Raw genomic sequence first — 14,404 nt, forward strand, 5'->3', positions numbered from 1 at the left:
ATTCATTCCAATGCATCGGGTCTTTTGCACATGCAAAGTCCATCCCACCTACCTACCTACCTAGCTGAGCTTGGGGGCCAGCTCAGACAAGACACCTCCGCCAGTAGGTCAATTTTGGAAAAGGTCAGACTTCGAATACGACGCAAACGGTCAACAATACAATAGATAATCTTGGTATGGCCTTGATTGCTGAACCAGGCAGGGTTTCTCTCTACCGCGTACAGCATCCAAAGTACTCATGCCGCGAGACGCCGGACGGCTTCCCCCAGTATCTACTCGGCTTTCGCTTCAGCTGTCGCCATCTTTCCGACTCTATTCCAACTGCTCAAGCTCCCTCAGCGAAAAACTCTCTTACAATCAAGGCCCGCGAGCTGCTGCTCATGGTAGGCTTTGCCCTGGTCCAGACGCTGCCTGTCTGTCATGAAAGGGGAGTCCTTGCCTCGAGTTGTAAAATCCCGGTCCAGGGACCTTAGAATGGCGTGGTTCTCCAGACTTTCATCGGGCATGATGACGCCTGCTGAAGCAAAGGGAGCATATGGGGCTGGACTGTACCCTAAGTCTGGGGTCCTGGACGGTGGAGCAATTGGCCCCCAGACACAGGGAGTGATCTGTGAAGGGCGCTGTTGAACTGCTGTGATGTGGCCTGCCGAGTTTGGGTCAGCAATCGCCTATGGGCTACCGCTATCTCGGGATAATGTACCAGGACTGCCATTTGTCACATAACCCATCCTATACTCTCGAGCCCGAGAGGGGCCCGTCTCTGTCGTGTCCAGCAGTCCTACTGTCGCAGACATCGATACGTCTCGATGTCGCCATGCAGCTAAGTGTTGAAGCCGGTAGGCTGTCGTCTGGTTTACTTTGCTCTGATCTGCTTCAGCCACAGCACCGCGGCCTTGTTGGTCACCTCCGAACACGGCGCCGCCGGGGGCTGAAGTAACTTGGACGGAATAATCAAAGTTCCGACCACTCACAGTCAGCTGTCGTCGTTGCAACTCAGCCTGCTGCTTCCTCCACCATGTCGGTAGCCCATGGAATAAGCCCAAGCTGTGTTGCGTGGCCTTGTCGAGCGGCATCTCATGCTTATACCTGCAGCCTTGCTGCGTAAAGGCGCAGACTCCCTCGTGGCACCCCACTTGTCGCAGTAGACCTTAGTCCCTCTTGGAACCGGCTGGCGAGCATGCTACGAGGATATCGATGGCCCCCTATCCGCAAGGCTGATCGCCAGCACAACGACCAGGGCCAGGCACGAAAGAACTGCAAGCGCGGCACGTTGCGCGTCACACTGAACGTTACCTGAATGATATCAGTTACTGCTTGAGACGGCGGGGGTGTCTATGCCGTTCAGTCACCTTCAAGCGCGCTCAACCTGAATTAAGGGAAGCCGTCATCTCACCTTCAACGTGACAGGCTGCACATTGTTTGACGGGCCTCGGACAGGCTCAGCGCCTGGGAGCGGTAGCACCATCATCCCCCTAGAGCCCTGCTGTATGGCAGGAATGCCCAATGCTGGCGGCAGCATGTCTGCTGGTATCAACCTGGTATAGTTTCCATTGCCCCTGTCCAAGCAGTATGCATATATGCCTGGCGGCTCAGTCTTGTCGCGATCCTTGAGCCAGCTTTCTGGTCTACAGTCAACGCTTGTGGCCGGGCTGGGGCTGAGGGGTGAGAATTGTCCATTCGAGTTTGCTGACGCCAGTTGCCAGTCATGCAATTCAAGACATTGTGGTGTGCTTTTCACCACTGGTTTGGTGGACCTGCTCACGTTGGTAGGCGATGCACGGCCGTCTCGGTCATCTCTCCTTGGCGCTTGATGGTGCTGGTGGGTTATCTTCTGCGTATCTGTCGCCATCATCCGACGATGCTGATCAGTCGTCCTGGTGATCAAGTGCTCGCCCATGAGTCTGAAGTGTGCGTTCTCGACCGTACAAGAGTTCTTGTCGCCTGAATGATGGAAAGCCTCGTCTTCACAAGACGACATTCACGGCGACGGTGCGGTAAAGCGAGATGACAGGGTCGCGAACGCTACCTCTGTCAATGGCGGATGATATGTAGGGGATACGCACGCCGGGCTTCTCCAGGGCGAAGATGGAGGAAATGTGAGAGGAATGCGAGTGTAGAAGAAGTGGATGGGTTGACGTTGGAGGAGCGAAGGGACACAAGTCGCTGCTGCAGTGGTCTGTTTTCTGCATCAACTGCAAACCGTCTTTCACCATGCCGCCCACTGCGCAAGCCACAGCTCCGCGTCAGTGCTTCGTGGCTCCCGTGCAGTTTCTGACCGCGGCAGCTTGGCCTGCTTGACGAACGCCGCCAGGAGAGGTGCTGAGCAGACTACCGAGACAAAGATCGTGTTGGCCGCGGATAACAAGGCATAAGAGGAAGCATGGGCAAAGTGAAGGGAAGGAGGTGTGGCTCGGACTACTATGCCCCCCTCCCTCCACGACCAAACCAGAGACGCCCGTTTGTGTTCTCACAGCTGAACCTGTTTCTCTGACCGAGCCAGGTGGCTTGGGCCACCGTTTGCCCGATATCAGTCCAGATTTGCCACGATGAGGCGGATAGCTGCATTTACTGATTTGTGCCCCTACACGTGACAAACAGGGTGGGCAATGGCCAGCCGCGGGCTACAGTTGCATCTGATAGGCCTTTCATGATCATGAACATCCCGAGCTGGTGAAGTCGTCTTCATGTTGTTAAATTCATCATGTGTGTAAGCTAGTATGATGGACGTCTGTCTTGTGCCCCTCTTGATCCTTTCATGGACGATAGCCCATGGGGTTTTCTGCAACCGAAGACGTATTCTGTCGTCCTTTCCGTAATTGAAAGCCAGATTGAGGCCATATTCAACCGCATATAAACGAAGAGCTAGCCTGTATCATGTATCGGATGAGCTATTGCTTCATCTCCCTGGTCATACCGGTATCGACAGCAAGCGCTGCTTGAGCTCATGTTGCTCGAGGGCGACGAGGGAGTTATCTGGCATTTGCGCAAGTTCATCTAGAGCCATCCGGATCTGAGTCTCTGTCAACCGTCTGTTGCAGGCCGATGTTAGATGGTCGCCTAGACAGCCTGTACACTTCATGTCCGCAAGGGTAGTCTTTGTTGGTTGTCCCTTGGGAGGACCGCGGTGCGGGTGGTATTCGTTGAATCATTTGCTTGGAGACCTTGAGAGCCGCTTCAAGGGTTAGCCCTGGAATCTTGGTCTTGTAAGCCATATCCGGAAGAGCGGGCTTGGTCGCTTCGGAAACCCGGGGGCTTGGGAACGTGGTCTTCACGATTGCCTGTCGTGCATGGCCCTGCCACGGATCATGAGAGGCTTGTCCTGTGCCGCTTAGCCTTCCTTGGGTTTGTGGATGAAAATTTTGTTGCGGTAGTCCCGGGGACTGATTTGGTGGAAAGTTGAAGAATGGAGACTGGTGCTGGTTCTGTTGGTCATCTTGTCGAGTGTTCTGATATGCTGGCCCTGCTTGGAACGGCGCGTTACTGGACAGGATCTTCTGGCCAGGCACGAAAAGGGCGGTTGAGGCCCAAAGAGGGCTAATGCCGTTGTGGACTCGGGGGTTGTTCTGGTGAGTGACGACTTGTGGTCGATTCGAGAGTATTGTGTTCTGCAGCGCAGGCTGCTTCGAATCTGAGTTCTTGGCCTTGGGGTTTTTGGCGCGCTCTCCTTGTGGTGTGTCAGTCTTGCGCGGCCGACCCCTTTTCTTGCTCCCGACAGCGACAACTGGTGGTGCTGGAGCGGCATCTGGGATGGTGACATGTTAGCAAGAGTATCGGCATGTAGTTATTGAAGCCCGGATCAAGGATATCCTACCGTTTACAATAGCAGCTCTCCGGGGCATGATGCCGGCGAGGTCAGTGATACCAACGTCCGGCAATGCTTCGTTTTCACCTGCACTTTCTTCGTCTTCATCCGTATCAGCGTTAAAGTCGCCATCGACATCAGAACCGTCCAGCTCGGTACGTGCTGCGGCATCATTCGCCTCATTAGTGCGATAGTTGATAGCCTGGAAATCATCATGAGTTATGTGTGTTGTACGCAAGACATGGCAAGTATAGACTCACTGTTCGACGTCGCCCTCCCCGTCCCAACACCACCTTTTCCGCCTCTGCGAGTTTCTGCGCCACGGCTTCACGTTCGGCCAGAATGTCTTCCCATATACTTGGGTTAAGGGTGGGGTCCTCGTGTTCTGCCATGTCATCCTCAAAAGTCCCTTTGTCGTTGGCCCAGACTTTGGCAAAAGAGAACTGCGACTCGCCTGAGCCGCTTTCATCGGGTTTGGCCTGCTCGATCTGCGTGCGGTCGAGCAACTTGTCCACACTGGCGTCATCGTATCGAATAATATCTTTCTGGTCCTGCTCGTCGCTGAATAGGGCCGAGGCTCCAAACTTGAGGATTGACTCCAGATCATCGCCTGCGTCGTTCTCGTTGTCCATGGATTCGATGAGAACATGGTCCAAAGCCATCTTTTTGCGTCCAATCTGCATGATCTTTTCTTCCACCGAGTTCTTTGTCATTAGCTGGAAGCATAGTACTTTGTTCTTCTGGCCAATTCGGTGTGCTCGAGAGAGAGCTTGCAAATCCTGGTGTGGGTTGAAATCAGGGTCTAGGATGATTACTGTATCGGCTGTGGCAAGATTGATGCCGACACCTCCAGCTCTGGTCGACAGTAGGAAAGCAAAGACGGGCGAATCAGGCGCGTTGAAAGCGTCGATACGTCGCTGCTTTTCTAAGCTGGAAATGGAGCCGTCCAGTCGCCGGAAATCGTACCCTCGTCCAGTGAGATAATCCTCAACAATGTCAAGCTGGTTGAGAAACTGGCTGAACAGCAGCACGCGGTGGCCACGTTCTTTGAGCTTGGGTAGCATGATTTCAAGCAAAAGAAGCTTGGCTGAAGCAGAGATGAGGTTGCGCTGCGTAACTATGGGGTCGTCTGACCTCTCCTCGATGGCTTGGCTGTAGATAAAGGGATGACACAGACATTTACGAAGCTGCATGAGAATGTTGTTGAGGCTGCCGCGGTCTTTCGTCTTCTTGATTTTGTCGTCTGCAAAGATGGCCTTGATGAGCTCTGGACTTTTCGCCATGATCGACTTGCAGAGCTTCTCCTGGAGAATCGTCATGGAAACCGGCAAGATGATCTGCGCCATGGGCGGCAAGAACTTGAGCACTTGCGCCTTGGTGCGCCGCAGGAAATACGGGCGGATCTTCTCGTGTAGCTTTGGCAGGTTGGTTGCGTTCAGCTCGGCATACTCTTCATCAAGCTTGGCGGCGCTGTGCGCCGTGTCGACGAACTGCAGCAGATTGAATAGTTCTCGCTTGTTATTCTGCAGGGGCGTTCCCGTCAGAAGCAATCGAAAGGGGAAGCTCATCGATTTGAGGGCGAGGTAAAGCAGGTTTTGATCGTTCTTCAGTCGCTGGCCTTCATCAACCACAAGTCCGGCCCATGACACTGAGCGAAACAATGACTTTGTCCGGTCATCTTGGGCCGAGTCGTAGGACATGACGACAATATGTGCCTTCATATCTTTGGCGCCGTCAGGAAAGAGCTCATACTTGTAAGCTAAGTCTTGCGCTTGGCGTCCTCCGTGGTAGGTAACTACACGCAGATCAGGGGCCCAGAATTTTATCTCGCGACGCCAATTGGGACATGTCGAGTTGGGCACCACCACCATAAATGGCCAACACTACCATTTTCGTCAGTGTCGTGACCTGCATTGAGACCCGAGGAAAACATACCTGTGGGCTATCCTGGATCAATGTCGTGATCAGGCTCACCACTTGAACAGTCTTGCCGAGGCCCATCTCGTCTGCCAGAATGACATTGCGGCCAGTGTGGTAGCTCGAAAGCATCCAGTTGACACCCTCTTCTTGATACTTCATGAGTTTTCCTCGCTTGATGCCACGAGGCTGTGCCTTGAGTTCGACAAACTCCTTACGCTTCCAAGCTCTCACTCGCTCTTGCATCTTGGGTCCGACGCCAGGAGCGAAGTACTTTCCACAGAGATACTCCTCGTAGGCCTCCTTGAAAGCCTCATAAGGACGACCGGATTCAGGGGGAGGAGGAGAATCCCACACTGCGTCATCATAGCCAAGTCCTTGGAACTTGACGAATATCTTGGAAACCTTGTGAATGCGCGCCATCTCGGCAGCTTTACTTGACGCGTGGGTATCGGCCTTGACGTACAATATAACATCTGCCAAGAGATACTCTTCAGGGATGGCGTCTTGCTCGTTCATCCTGAGAAGGCTTCGTTCAGCATCCCGCTTGGCGAATGTGGTTCTCATAGCGCCGGCAGTGATCCCATGCACCCAAGCACCAGGCATCCACGTGCAGTGGAAGTAAGAATGGTCGGCCCACTTCACAAGATATTCCTTGCCGTCTTCGGGCAAGCTGCTGAAGTCCGGTGCAGCTTCGCCGTCTTCGATGGCCCCTGCCTCCTTGCCCGTTGGTCGCCAGGCGACGAGAACATGGACTTTGTCCTTGCGTAGGCTGCAGGCCTCGCACTTCCAGTCAATGGAGTAATCTGCAAGGCGCTGCTCACGGGTACCAGCCACATCGGACTCCGTACGCGACGATGGGAGGTGCTCAAAATGCCAGCCACGTTTGCAAGTCGTGCAGCGAAACAAGACAAGTTCCGAGTTGTTGACCAGATTGGGTTCGACCTTGGTGATGGGATCGACACCACCGTTGTCCTGCCGTAGTTTCTCCTCCTCCCTCGCGGTCTTCTTCTTTGAAAAGGGCTTGCAGGCCTTGCCATCTTCTTTGCATGATTGACACATTGCATGATGCGGAGCATTCGCGTCCTTCTTCCTGTAAATGCCTATGCACCATTTGCACTGCAAGACGAAGCTATCGTCGCCGACCTTGGTCGCCATGTGGTCGCGTTGCGCGCGTGAATTGATGCAACCCTTGTGGAAAGACAGCGAACATCCCTGGCAGCCAATCATTTGACCTTTGCTGGAGACTGAACCTTGGTTGCACACGTCACAGACACCGACATGGTACTCCGAGAAGTTAGAGTCGGGCGGCAATGGCTTGAAAACTTCCTTGATGCTGATGACTTTGGGTGCTGTGGTAGTCTTGCCCTCTTCGGCCGAGGAGAAGTCATCATCCATCGCCGTAAGGTCTGTCATGTTTTTGGTGTTTCTTGTTGACCTTCCCGAACGGCGGCGGTCATCTTCGAATTCGATAGAGGAATCTCGAGAGCTGCGTGCCGCGTAGTTCGATCGAGACGGCTTCAGCCTTTTGAGACTCTTTCTTCCTCGGCCTGTCCTTGGAACCACATCGGAAGTGATGAGCTGAAAGTCGTCTTCTCCGTCTGATTGGTGGAGCGAGTTTGCCAAAGCGAGTTCATCATCATCGTCACCGAAAGAGTTGCCATTTGCGAATGCCATTTTTGTGAGCTTCAATTGCCTCGGCTGGCGATCGCGAAGCTGGCGAGCGGGCGGTGCCGGCGCAGTGGCCTCGTCCTCGTCGCTAGAGAAAGGGATAGTACGACTCGTACTTGCACGAGCCGAGGTTCGTTGTCGTTTGTGAAACGTACGCATGCGCTCCTCATCGTCATCATCGACGTCCATCGTGTCGTCAAGGGATCCGGATGAAGCACTGTCTTCTTCGGTACCGTCCTCCCAAGATCGCTTATGGGCGGTTCTTCGACTCATCTTGAAAATGTCCTCTGGGGTGATCCCAGCATGCCAACGTCGTAATGCGGTCTTGCCGCCGTGCTGCGCTGCAAGGTCTACTTCAGATACCTTGAGAGAGATGTTAGTAGTCGCGCATTTGGTGTTGCGTGAAGATCAAGTTTGAAGAGGTTGGGGAAGGAGAGAAAGCCGAGTCAGCCCGACCTGACCTGCACAAGAAGAAGGCAGCTGTGCAAGTGAGAGCTGCCGAGGATAATTGGCGGGAACTGTTCTGGATAGGAAAGGATCAAGAAGCGTTGAGAGGCGCATCAAAAATGCGGCGCCTTCCTAGCGAGACAAGAAAGAGAGGCGCAATCGATGGGAAGGGTTGTTAAAGATATTGAGAGCGCAACGCGAGGTAGAGAGTAGACTTTTGCGTTGACTTACAAGATGTTGCCTGCCGTCTGTATACTCAATTCTGTAATAAGGGTCGTATGGCTGTTCTGCAACCTCCTCGTAGACAAAATCCACCCGGTCACTGCGAACCTCTCGATAGTGCGCACGCTCTTCTGGCGACAATTCTGGTAATACAATCTCAAACCGAACCGGTCGTATGCGCTCGGGGGCCGTCGTTCGCAGCGAGTCTGCCTGGGAATCCCGCGTTTCGGAGCTGTGTCGGTCCGATACGTCTGGCTGTAGCTCATCCTGTTGGGCCTCCTGCGCAAGAGGCGCAACAGGTTCTTGAGACGTCGCGTCGAGCACCTCCTCTTCTTCATGTTCGGTGCCTTCGGGAAGAAGATCGGCGAGGGCCTCGTCCGACACGTCTTCGTTCGCATGGGTCTCGAACTCGTAGGCTTCGGGATTCTCGACAGACTCCAAAACGTCGGCAGCACTCTCCTCGGAGGAGCTGAATTCCGGCTCTGGAGTTCCGAATACCAAGGTGCCCTTCCAAGTGGAAGGAGCCACAGACTCGGAATCGCTGTCGGTTTCCTCCATGGCAAAGCAGCAGGGCGTTCGTCGATGTCATTGGTGATGATGGGTGATGGGCGGGCAACGGCAAGCCTACGAGTCGAACGACTTTGGCCTGCGGCTATTGGCATGACATGGTTTCGAAATGCGACGTGCGCAAGTCACCGGCGTGCGTACAGAGGTGTGGTTCGTATCTGGCCCTTAGCGGTCGATGTATAATGCATAGATAAAAAAGGCTACTTCTGCCACGGCCAGGGCAGTGCCAGGAAGACGCGGTTGCCGTTCGTTTGCCGTTACTGGGCACGCGTTATCCTGGACAATCCATTAAGCTCCCGTTGCCCCACTTTCCCTTTTGTACGGCACGCATCTACCTGCCTGCCAAGCCTGTCTACCTTAGCAAGCTTAGGTAGATATAGGTAGGTACCTAGGTACCTAGGTACCTAGGTACCTAGGTTCCGAAGCCAGGCAAGGTACAGACAGGGTGGACGAGGCACACCAACAATCAAGCGTGCCTCGGACTGACCGCCTGGGATCCTCGACAGGGGAGGGGCAGGGGGGCCAGACGGCAGAAAAAGTACGAACCACCAATGCCATCTACCTGAACTTTCGAGACGACCTGGGTTCAGTACTGTACACACCCGCCCTTCCCTCACCCCTTTGGCTTGCAATCCTCGCCATCACAACATGCAATGAGTCTTCTATCAAGATGGAGCACGGTTGCTTCGTCCACACACGGCGCCAGGCCTGCGCTCCGCTGTCGCTTGTCTCTCCCCAACACCAATATCCGCCAACAGTCCTCCTTCTCCGCCGTATGGCGCGGCCTTCGCACCGAGCGATCTGGTCGCCGTGAACCTGGTTCCTCGGGCCGCGGCCGCTCTTCTGGCTCCCGATCTTCTGACTTGCCGGCAGCGCGTCGACCGTCTCGCCCTCGAGATGGAGGTGGCCCCAATGGCAAGGTCGACTTGGCCGCCAGCAGCCTGGGCGGCGGGCGCACACACTACAAGCCCAAGAAGGCGTTGCAAAAGATGAGGGAGAGGGAGGAAATGGACACAGAGGGCGGTCGTAAGACGCGCAGCAAGCGCTTCAACAACCCGGAGTACTCGTTTGGCAAGAAAAGCCTGGTGTATCAGCTCAACAAGGGCGATTTCCAGGACAAGATCTCCAAACTGGTCGACGCGAAACGGACCGGGTCCAGCACGGCGGCCGGCACGTCGGAGAGGAAAGATGTGCGAAGAGAGGAGGATCCATGGAAGCGCATGTCCAGCTCGACCGACGACAGGCAGCAAGCCCGCAGCCGCAGGGGCGCCTCGGGCGACCGGCGACCGCGGAATGCACAGCCTTGCCCGGCCCGGGACGCAGCCAGGTCAGAGGGGCCTCGAGGAGACGACGGTGCCTTCAGGCGCATGCGCTCGACCTCTGATTACACGCCGCGCGAGCGGGGATCCCCCGCTGCCGGCCGCAGCTTTGGGCACTCGGACGTAACAAAGCAGCGCGCCAGGGACGAGCTGCGTGAGGAAGACGACGACGCCTTTTCGCACCGGCCGGCGTTCAAGGGACGGACAAACAACTTTGCGGCGACCCTGCCGCAGTCGACGGCCGCCTCACAGTTCCTCTTTGGCCGATGGCCCGTCGCCGCGGCGCTGGAAGGAGGCGCGGGCGCAGGCTGTACCACCTCTTATGTCTATTGCCGGGCAGCCAACAGGGAGGAACGCCCAACGATCCCCGTTCGGCAACGCCTCGGCCAAGAAAGCCACGGCGTCCGGCGTCCACCGGTCGTGCCCGAGTCCGGAAGCAGCACATCATGGACAACATGAGCAGGGGGCCGGCCGCACAACGGCCTCGTCCTTGAGGTCTCACCTCTGCCGCAGCTCCCGCTCGTCAGCCTGGGCCCCGTCACCGAGGACGGCTACACGGTCGAGATTGCGCACCAGATGAGGGAAGACGCAGAGATCAACGGCACCGAGCCCTTCCAGGCCTGGGACTCCCGGGCCGGGCACAAACCCTTCGTGCTCCTGTTGCACGAGGTCATGGACCCGGGCAACCTGGGCGCCATGCTGCGGACGGCACGGTTCCTCGGCGCCGCAGCCGTCGTCATCACCAAGCAGACGTCGTCACCCATCACGCCGACAGTCGTCAAGGCGGCGGCGGGGGCCGCCGAGGAGCTGGCCATCTTCTCCGTTGCCGACCCCGTCGCGTTCCTCGAGGGGTCGCAGAAGGCCGGCTGGGAGTCGTACGTGGCCGTCGCACCGGCGTCGGGCAGCAGCAACAGCGCCAGGCAGCAGGTGACGGCCGACGAGCTCGCCGAGGAGGATCCCCTGCGGGAGAAGCCGTGCATCCTGGTCCTCGGCAACGAGGGCGAGGGCCTCTCGCGAAAGATCATGTCGAGGGCGAGCCGCCAGGTGACTATCCAGCGGCAGCCGGCGGGACGCAGCTCCGTTGACAGTCTGAACGTCAGCGTGGCGGCGGCGCTGCTCTGCGACGCCTTCACAAAGGGTGCGCGGGCTGTGCCGAGGAGCTTCCAGCAGAAGCTCAAGCTAGACGAGAAGAGGGCGCGCGGCGGTGAGTCTCTTTTCTGAGGCCCATGCCCCGGGGGCTGTGTATACAATGTACTTTTACCTGTCAGAAGCTTCTGTCTCTTTTTTTTTTTTTTTTTGTTTCCCAAAAAACCCATCATGGCGGCATATGGTGGCGAGGACTATCATGAGCAAAGTGTCACTGCACTCCAACGTTTGTAACAATATCGAAAGCCAATTCCAAAGCCCCTTTTATTTCCTGTACGAGCTGTACTTTGTGACGTGTGATGTACAAGATGGCCAGTCAGTCGAGAGAGAGCCCACAGACATCAGCCAGCCAGCCAGCTCCAGACCTGAACGACACGCTACGCGGCAAGGAAGCAAGTGTAAGCGGGGCAACACCGGGCACGCTATCGAGGGAAGCTGCTGAGAGCCTTTCGCCTCAGCCCGCCAAACCAAACCCACGATTCTATATGCACTCCTTGAGTTCGGGTACCCCTCCTCCAGAGGCTCTAGATTACAGTGTGGCAGCGCACAAGGTTACTGGCATTTTGTATCGTCACACCGCGAGATGAATTGCCTCTTTCATGAGAAGGCTTACAGACGAAGCGGGTACTGACCTGGCCGTTTTGGTATCACATCTGAACAGCGTCGAATTGATGAAAACGATGCAAAAACAGGTCTTTCTTCACTTGCTTGCCGGGCCGTGCCATGCTGGGGAGCAAGGGGGCCAAGAGTAAGCCACACACGCACGATGAGACGGGAGAAGGGCAACGTGGCAGGACGAGGGGCAGGGGTGGCGCATGGTGATTGTTGCGGTGAGTCAGATCTCCAGCATCGGTTGTATTCTTGCCTCTCTCATCCCATATGGCGCTACATCTATTTTTTTGCCCCTTGGTCCTTCCACAGGGAGGAGTAGGAGCGGGAGCGGCACAAGGGGACTGTCAGTGATCAGGCGAAACGAGCGGGAGGTCCGGATGGAGTGTGGACAGTGTCTGGCGTTTGTTGTTCGATGCTGTTCTTGGCGAAGGAGGGAGGAGGCGGACGCGGAGGGGCCGGGGATGGGATGATGGTCAGCTCATAGCTATATTTCTGGGGATGACCTGGGTAGCACATGGTACCTGGCCATGTTTGATGGCGATTGTGGGGGCTCATAACGCTGCTCGCCAGGCTGCAGCAAACCATGTGGTCGAAAGGCGTTTTACCGACGGTGCCTTCACACAAAACACACCCATATAACCAAACACACATATACTCACACACACACACGAAGGGAACCAGGTCAATCCAGGTTGGCTGGCATATGCCGTTGTTTCGAGCCGATAGAAGATGGGGCCGAGGCTGGCTCGTCTGATGCTTACTAGCGATGCTTGCTCGAGTTGGAGGCCCCCTTGGCCCCGTCTGCCGGCCTGTCTGTCTGCCGGCCTTGACCGTCTACCCTGGTCCCGCTGCATTGATGCACGATGGTGACGATGCGTCGGACGTTCTGGAAAAAGGGGAAGAACCAGCTCTCCAGACGAGGCAGGGCACCTGTAGCAAGGGGGGGACGTCGAGCCACGGAGGAATGCGTCTCAAGGGCCATACCTGTGTACCTAACAAGCCTAGGTAGGTAGGTAGAGGAAGGGCTCAGGTACAAGCGTCACTAAAATGGAAAAGCATCTCCACTGGGAACGCGTAGTCGGGACTGGCCGCACGCTTGGCTTCTTCCCCTGGTACTGATCCCGGTCATGGTCACGGTCGTGTTCCGTCTGCTCTCCACAGGAACCTTCTCGTCATTTGGGCTTGCTTGGCCATCCACTGGCCCCTTTTCTCCCACGATCCCAGAGAGAGGGAAAGAGAGAGAGAAATCTCCAAATAAGGTCGCTGTCCGCCCGGGGAGGTCCGTTGGGCGGCGGCTTGACTGAGGTGATGCGAGGTGCCGAATCTCTCAGACAGTGCTGTCCTTTTTCTCGCTCGCCAGAATCAGTGCGCCACGCCATTGATGATGATCCCCCCGTTCGGCCTGCTTGCCCTCCCTGTGGGAGGACAGGCTGCATCATGTTTTCGAGGCTGTCCACCCCCCCCCCCCCTTTTTGGCGCGAATCGAGAGACGGCGATCATCATCGTTCAGGCGGCCAGGTTCCCGGGCCCCTTCCCAATTTTCGGCAAGGGGGGAAAGTCGGGCGTCCATCTTCTCTCGGTCAGGTCGTCCCCCCTCTTACCCGTTCAAAACTCCTCAACCCGACCCGGCTTCCTTTCCCGACGGAAGTGGGCGTCCGCCGAGGCTGGATAAGATTGCTTGTTTCCCTCGACATGAGCGCCAAATAGACACCATCGCGTCGCATCAATCTCGGTCCAGCAGAAAGAAAGAACCAACGGGCCGGGGACCTGGTCCGCAACCGATTCATGTGTTGGACCACGTCTGGGACCTTGACAGCCCGACTGATCCATCCATGCCGAGGCCCAACTGTGCCCTTTCATGTCTGTTCGTTTTCCTGACCAGTGCAGTGGGAGGAAGGCCAGGCCGGGCCACGCCAAGGCAATGGGAAGAGAGGCAGATCCGAACAGGGAAACGTACAGCCCGATGGAAGGTAAGGTATCGAGTGTTGAGGCTCGCCCCTGATGTCCGGGTCTCGCAAGGTCAACAACGCGCTATTGACTCAGCAACGCGCACGCCGGCTGTTGGTTCTCTGACGCGAAGACTCCACAAGAGAATCAACGGCAGAGAGGGAAACCCAGAGAGCGCGAGCGAGAAAGAACAAGAGAGTGTGAAGAGACATAGGGAAAGACCGACACAGCCGTTGAGGCTCATCTGCATTCCTTCCCCAATGTCCCAATCTCACCCATGGACACGCCACCCCGGACCGCCCCAGGGGTACCTCAGTCAGGCACTGAAGGTAGCTAGGTAGCTAGGTAGCTAGGTAGGCACCCGGGGAAAGAAAGATCGGGGCCATTGGCCCAACACCTAAAACTACCCCCACAGCGTCCCCAGTCGGGGAGCCTTCCGGGGCGCATTGCCCTGTTTGCGACACGCTGTCATGGACAGATGGAACATTCCTTTCCGTCAGGACGACGAGGCTTGCCGGATCGACTCCAACTCAGGGAATCGCAGACAAACTGGGAGGGAGAGCCCTGCCAGCCATTGCACCGAGACACGCCATCCCCGTCATCCCCACAACCTTTCTTGCGGTACCCAACTGAGGTACGCATTGTGCCCCAATGACAGACGCCTGGTTTTCCTCATCTGAGATCACCGGGAAAGAAGATGAGAAGGGCATCGGGTGGAAGTAGCCCGAACACGTATACGGACCGACACGGGGGT

General features: G+C 56.4%; 4 protein-coding genes across 4 annotated transcripts; 2 read left to right on the forward strand and 2 right to left on the reverse strand.

Annotated features, from left to right (window-relative positions):
* Positions 1-853: 853 nt before the first annotated feature.
* VDBG_00369 (conserved hypothetical protein) lies at positions 854-1,978 on the reverse strand (the record flags this gene model as incomplete). Its single annotated transcript, XM_003008642.1, has 2 exons — positions 854-937; positions 1,394-1,978. The coding sequence occupies 2 exons, from the start codon at positions 1,976-1,978 to the stop codon at positions 854-856; spliced, it is 669 nt and encodes a 222-aa protein (XP_003008688.1).
* A 1,012-nt stretch (positions 1,979-2,990) lies between these two features.
* VDBG_00370 (chromodomain-helicase-DNA-binding protein) lies at positions 2,991-8,617 on the reverse strand (the record flags this gene model as incomplete). The annotated part of the gene is made up of 5 exons (XM_003008643.1): positions 2,991-3,742; positions 3,812-4,004; positions 4,063-5,685; positions 5,738-7,753; positions 8,069-8,617. 5 exons carry the CDS (start codon positions 8,615-8,617, stop codon positions 2,991-2,993), a joined length of 5,133 nt encoding a protein of 1,710 aa, XP_003008689.1.
* A 662-nt stretch (positions 8,618-9,279) lies between these two features.
* On the forward strand, positions 9,280-11,166 carry VDBG_00371 (rRNA methyltransferase; the record flags this gene model as incomplete). Its single annotated transcript, XM_003008644.1, has 2 exons — positions 9,280-10,354; positions 10,409-11,166. 2 exons carry the CDS (start codon positions 9,280-9,282, stop codon positions 11,164-11,166), a joined length of 1,833 nt encoding a protein of 610 aa, XP_003008690.1.
* Positions 11,167-12,469: 1,303 nt separating this feature from the next.
* Positions 12,470-13,991, forward strand: VDBG_00372 (predicted protein; the record flags this gene model as incomplete). Its single annotated transcript, XM_003008645.1, has 2 exons — positions 12,470-12,708; positions 13,214-13,991. The coding sequence occupies 2 exons, from the start codon at positions 12,470-12,472 to the stop codon at positions 13,989-13,991; spliced, it is 1,017 nt and encodes a 338-aa protein (XP_003008691.1).
* Between the last annotated feature and the right edge of the window lie 413 nt (positions 13,992-14,404).

Source organism: Verticillium alfalfae, genomic scaffold (assembly GCF_000150825.1).
Source record: "Verticillium alfalfae VaMs.102 supercont1.1 genomic scaffold, whole genome shotgun sequence".
Taxonomy (NCBI): domain Eukaryota; kingdom Fungi; phylum Ascomycota; class Sordariomycetes; order Glomerellales; family Plectosphaerellaceae; genus Verticillium; species Verticillium alfalfae.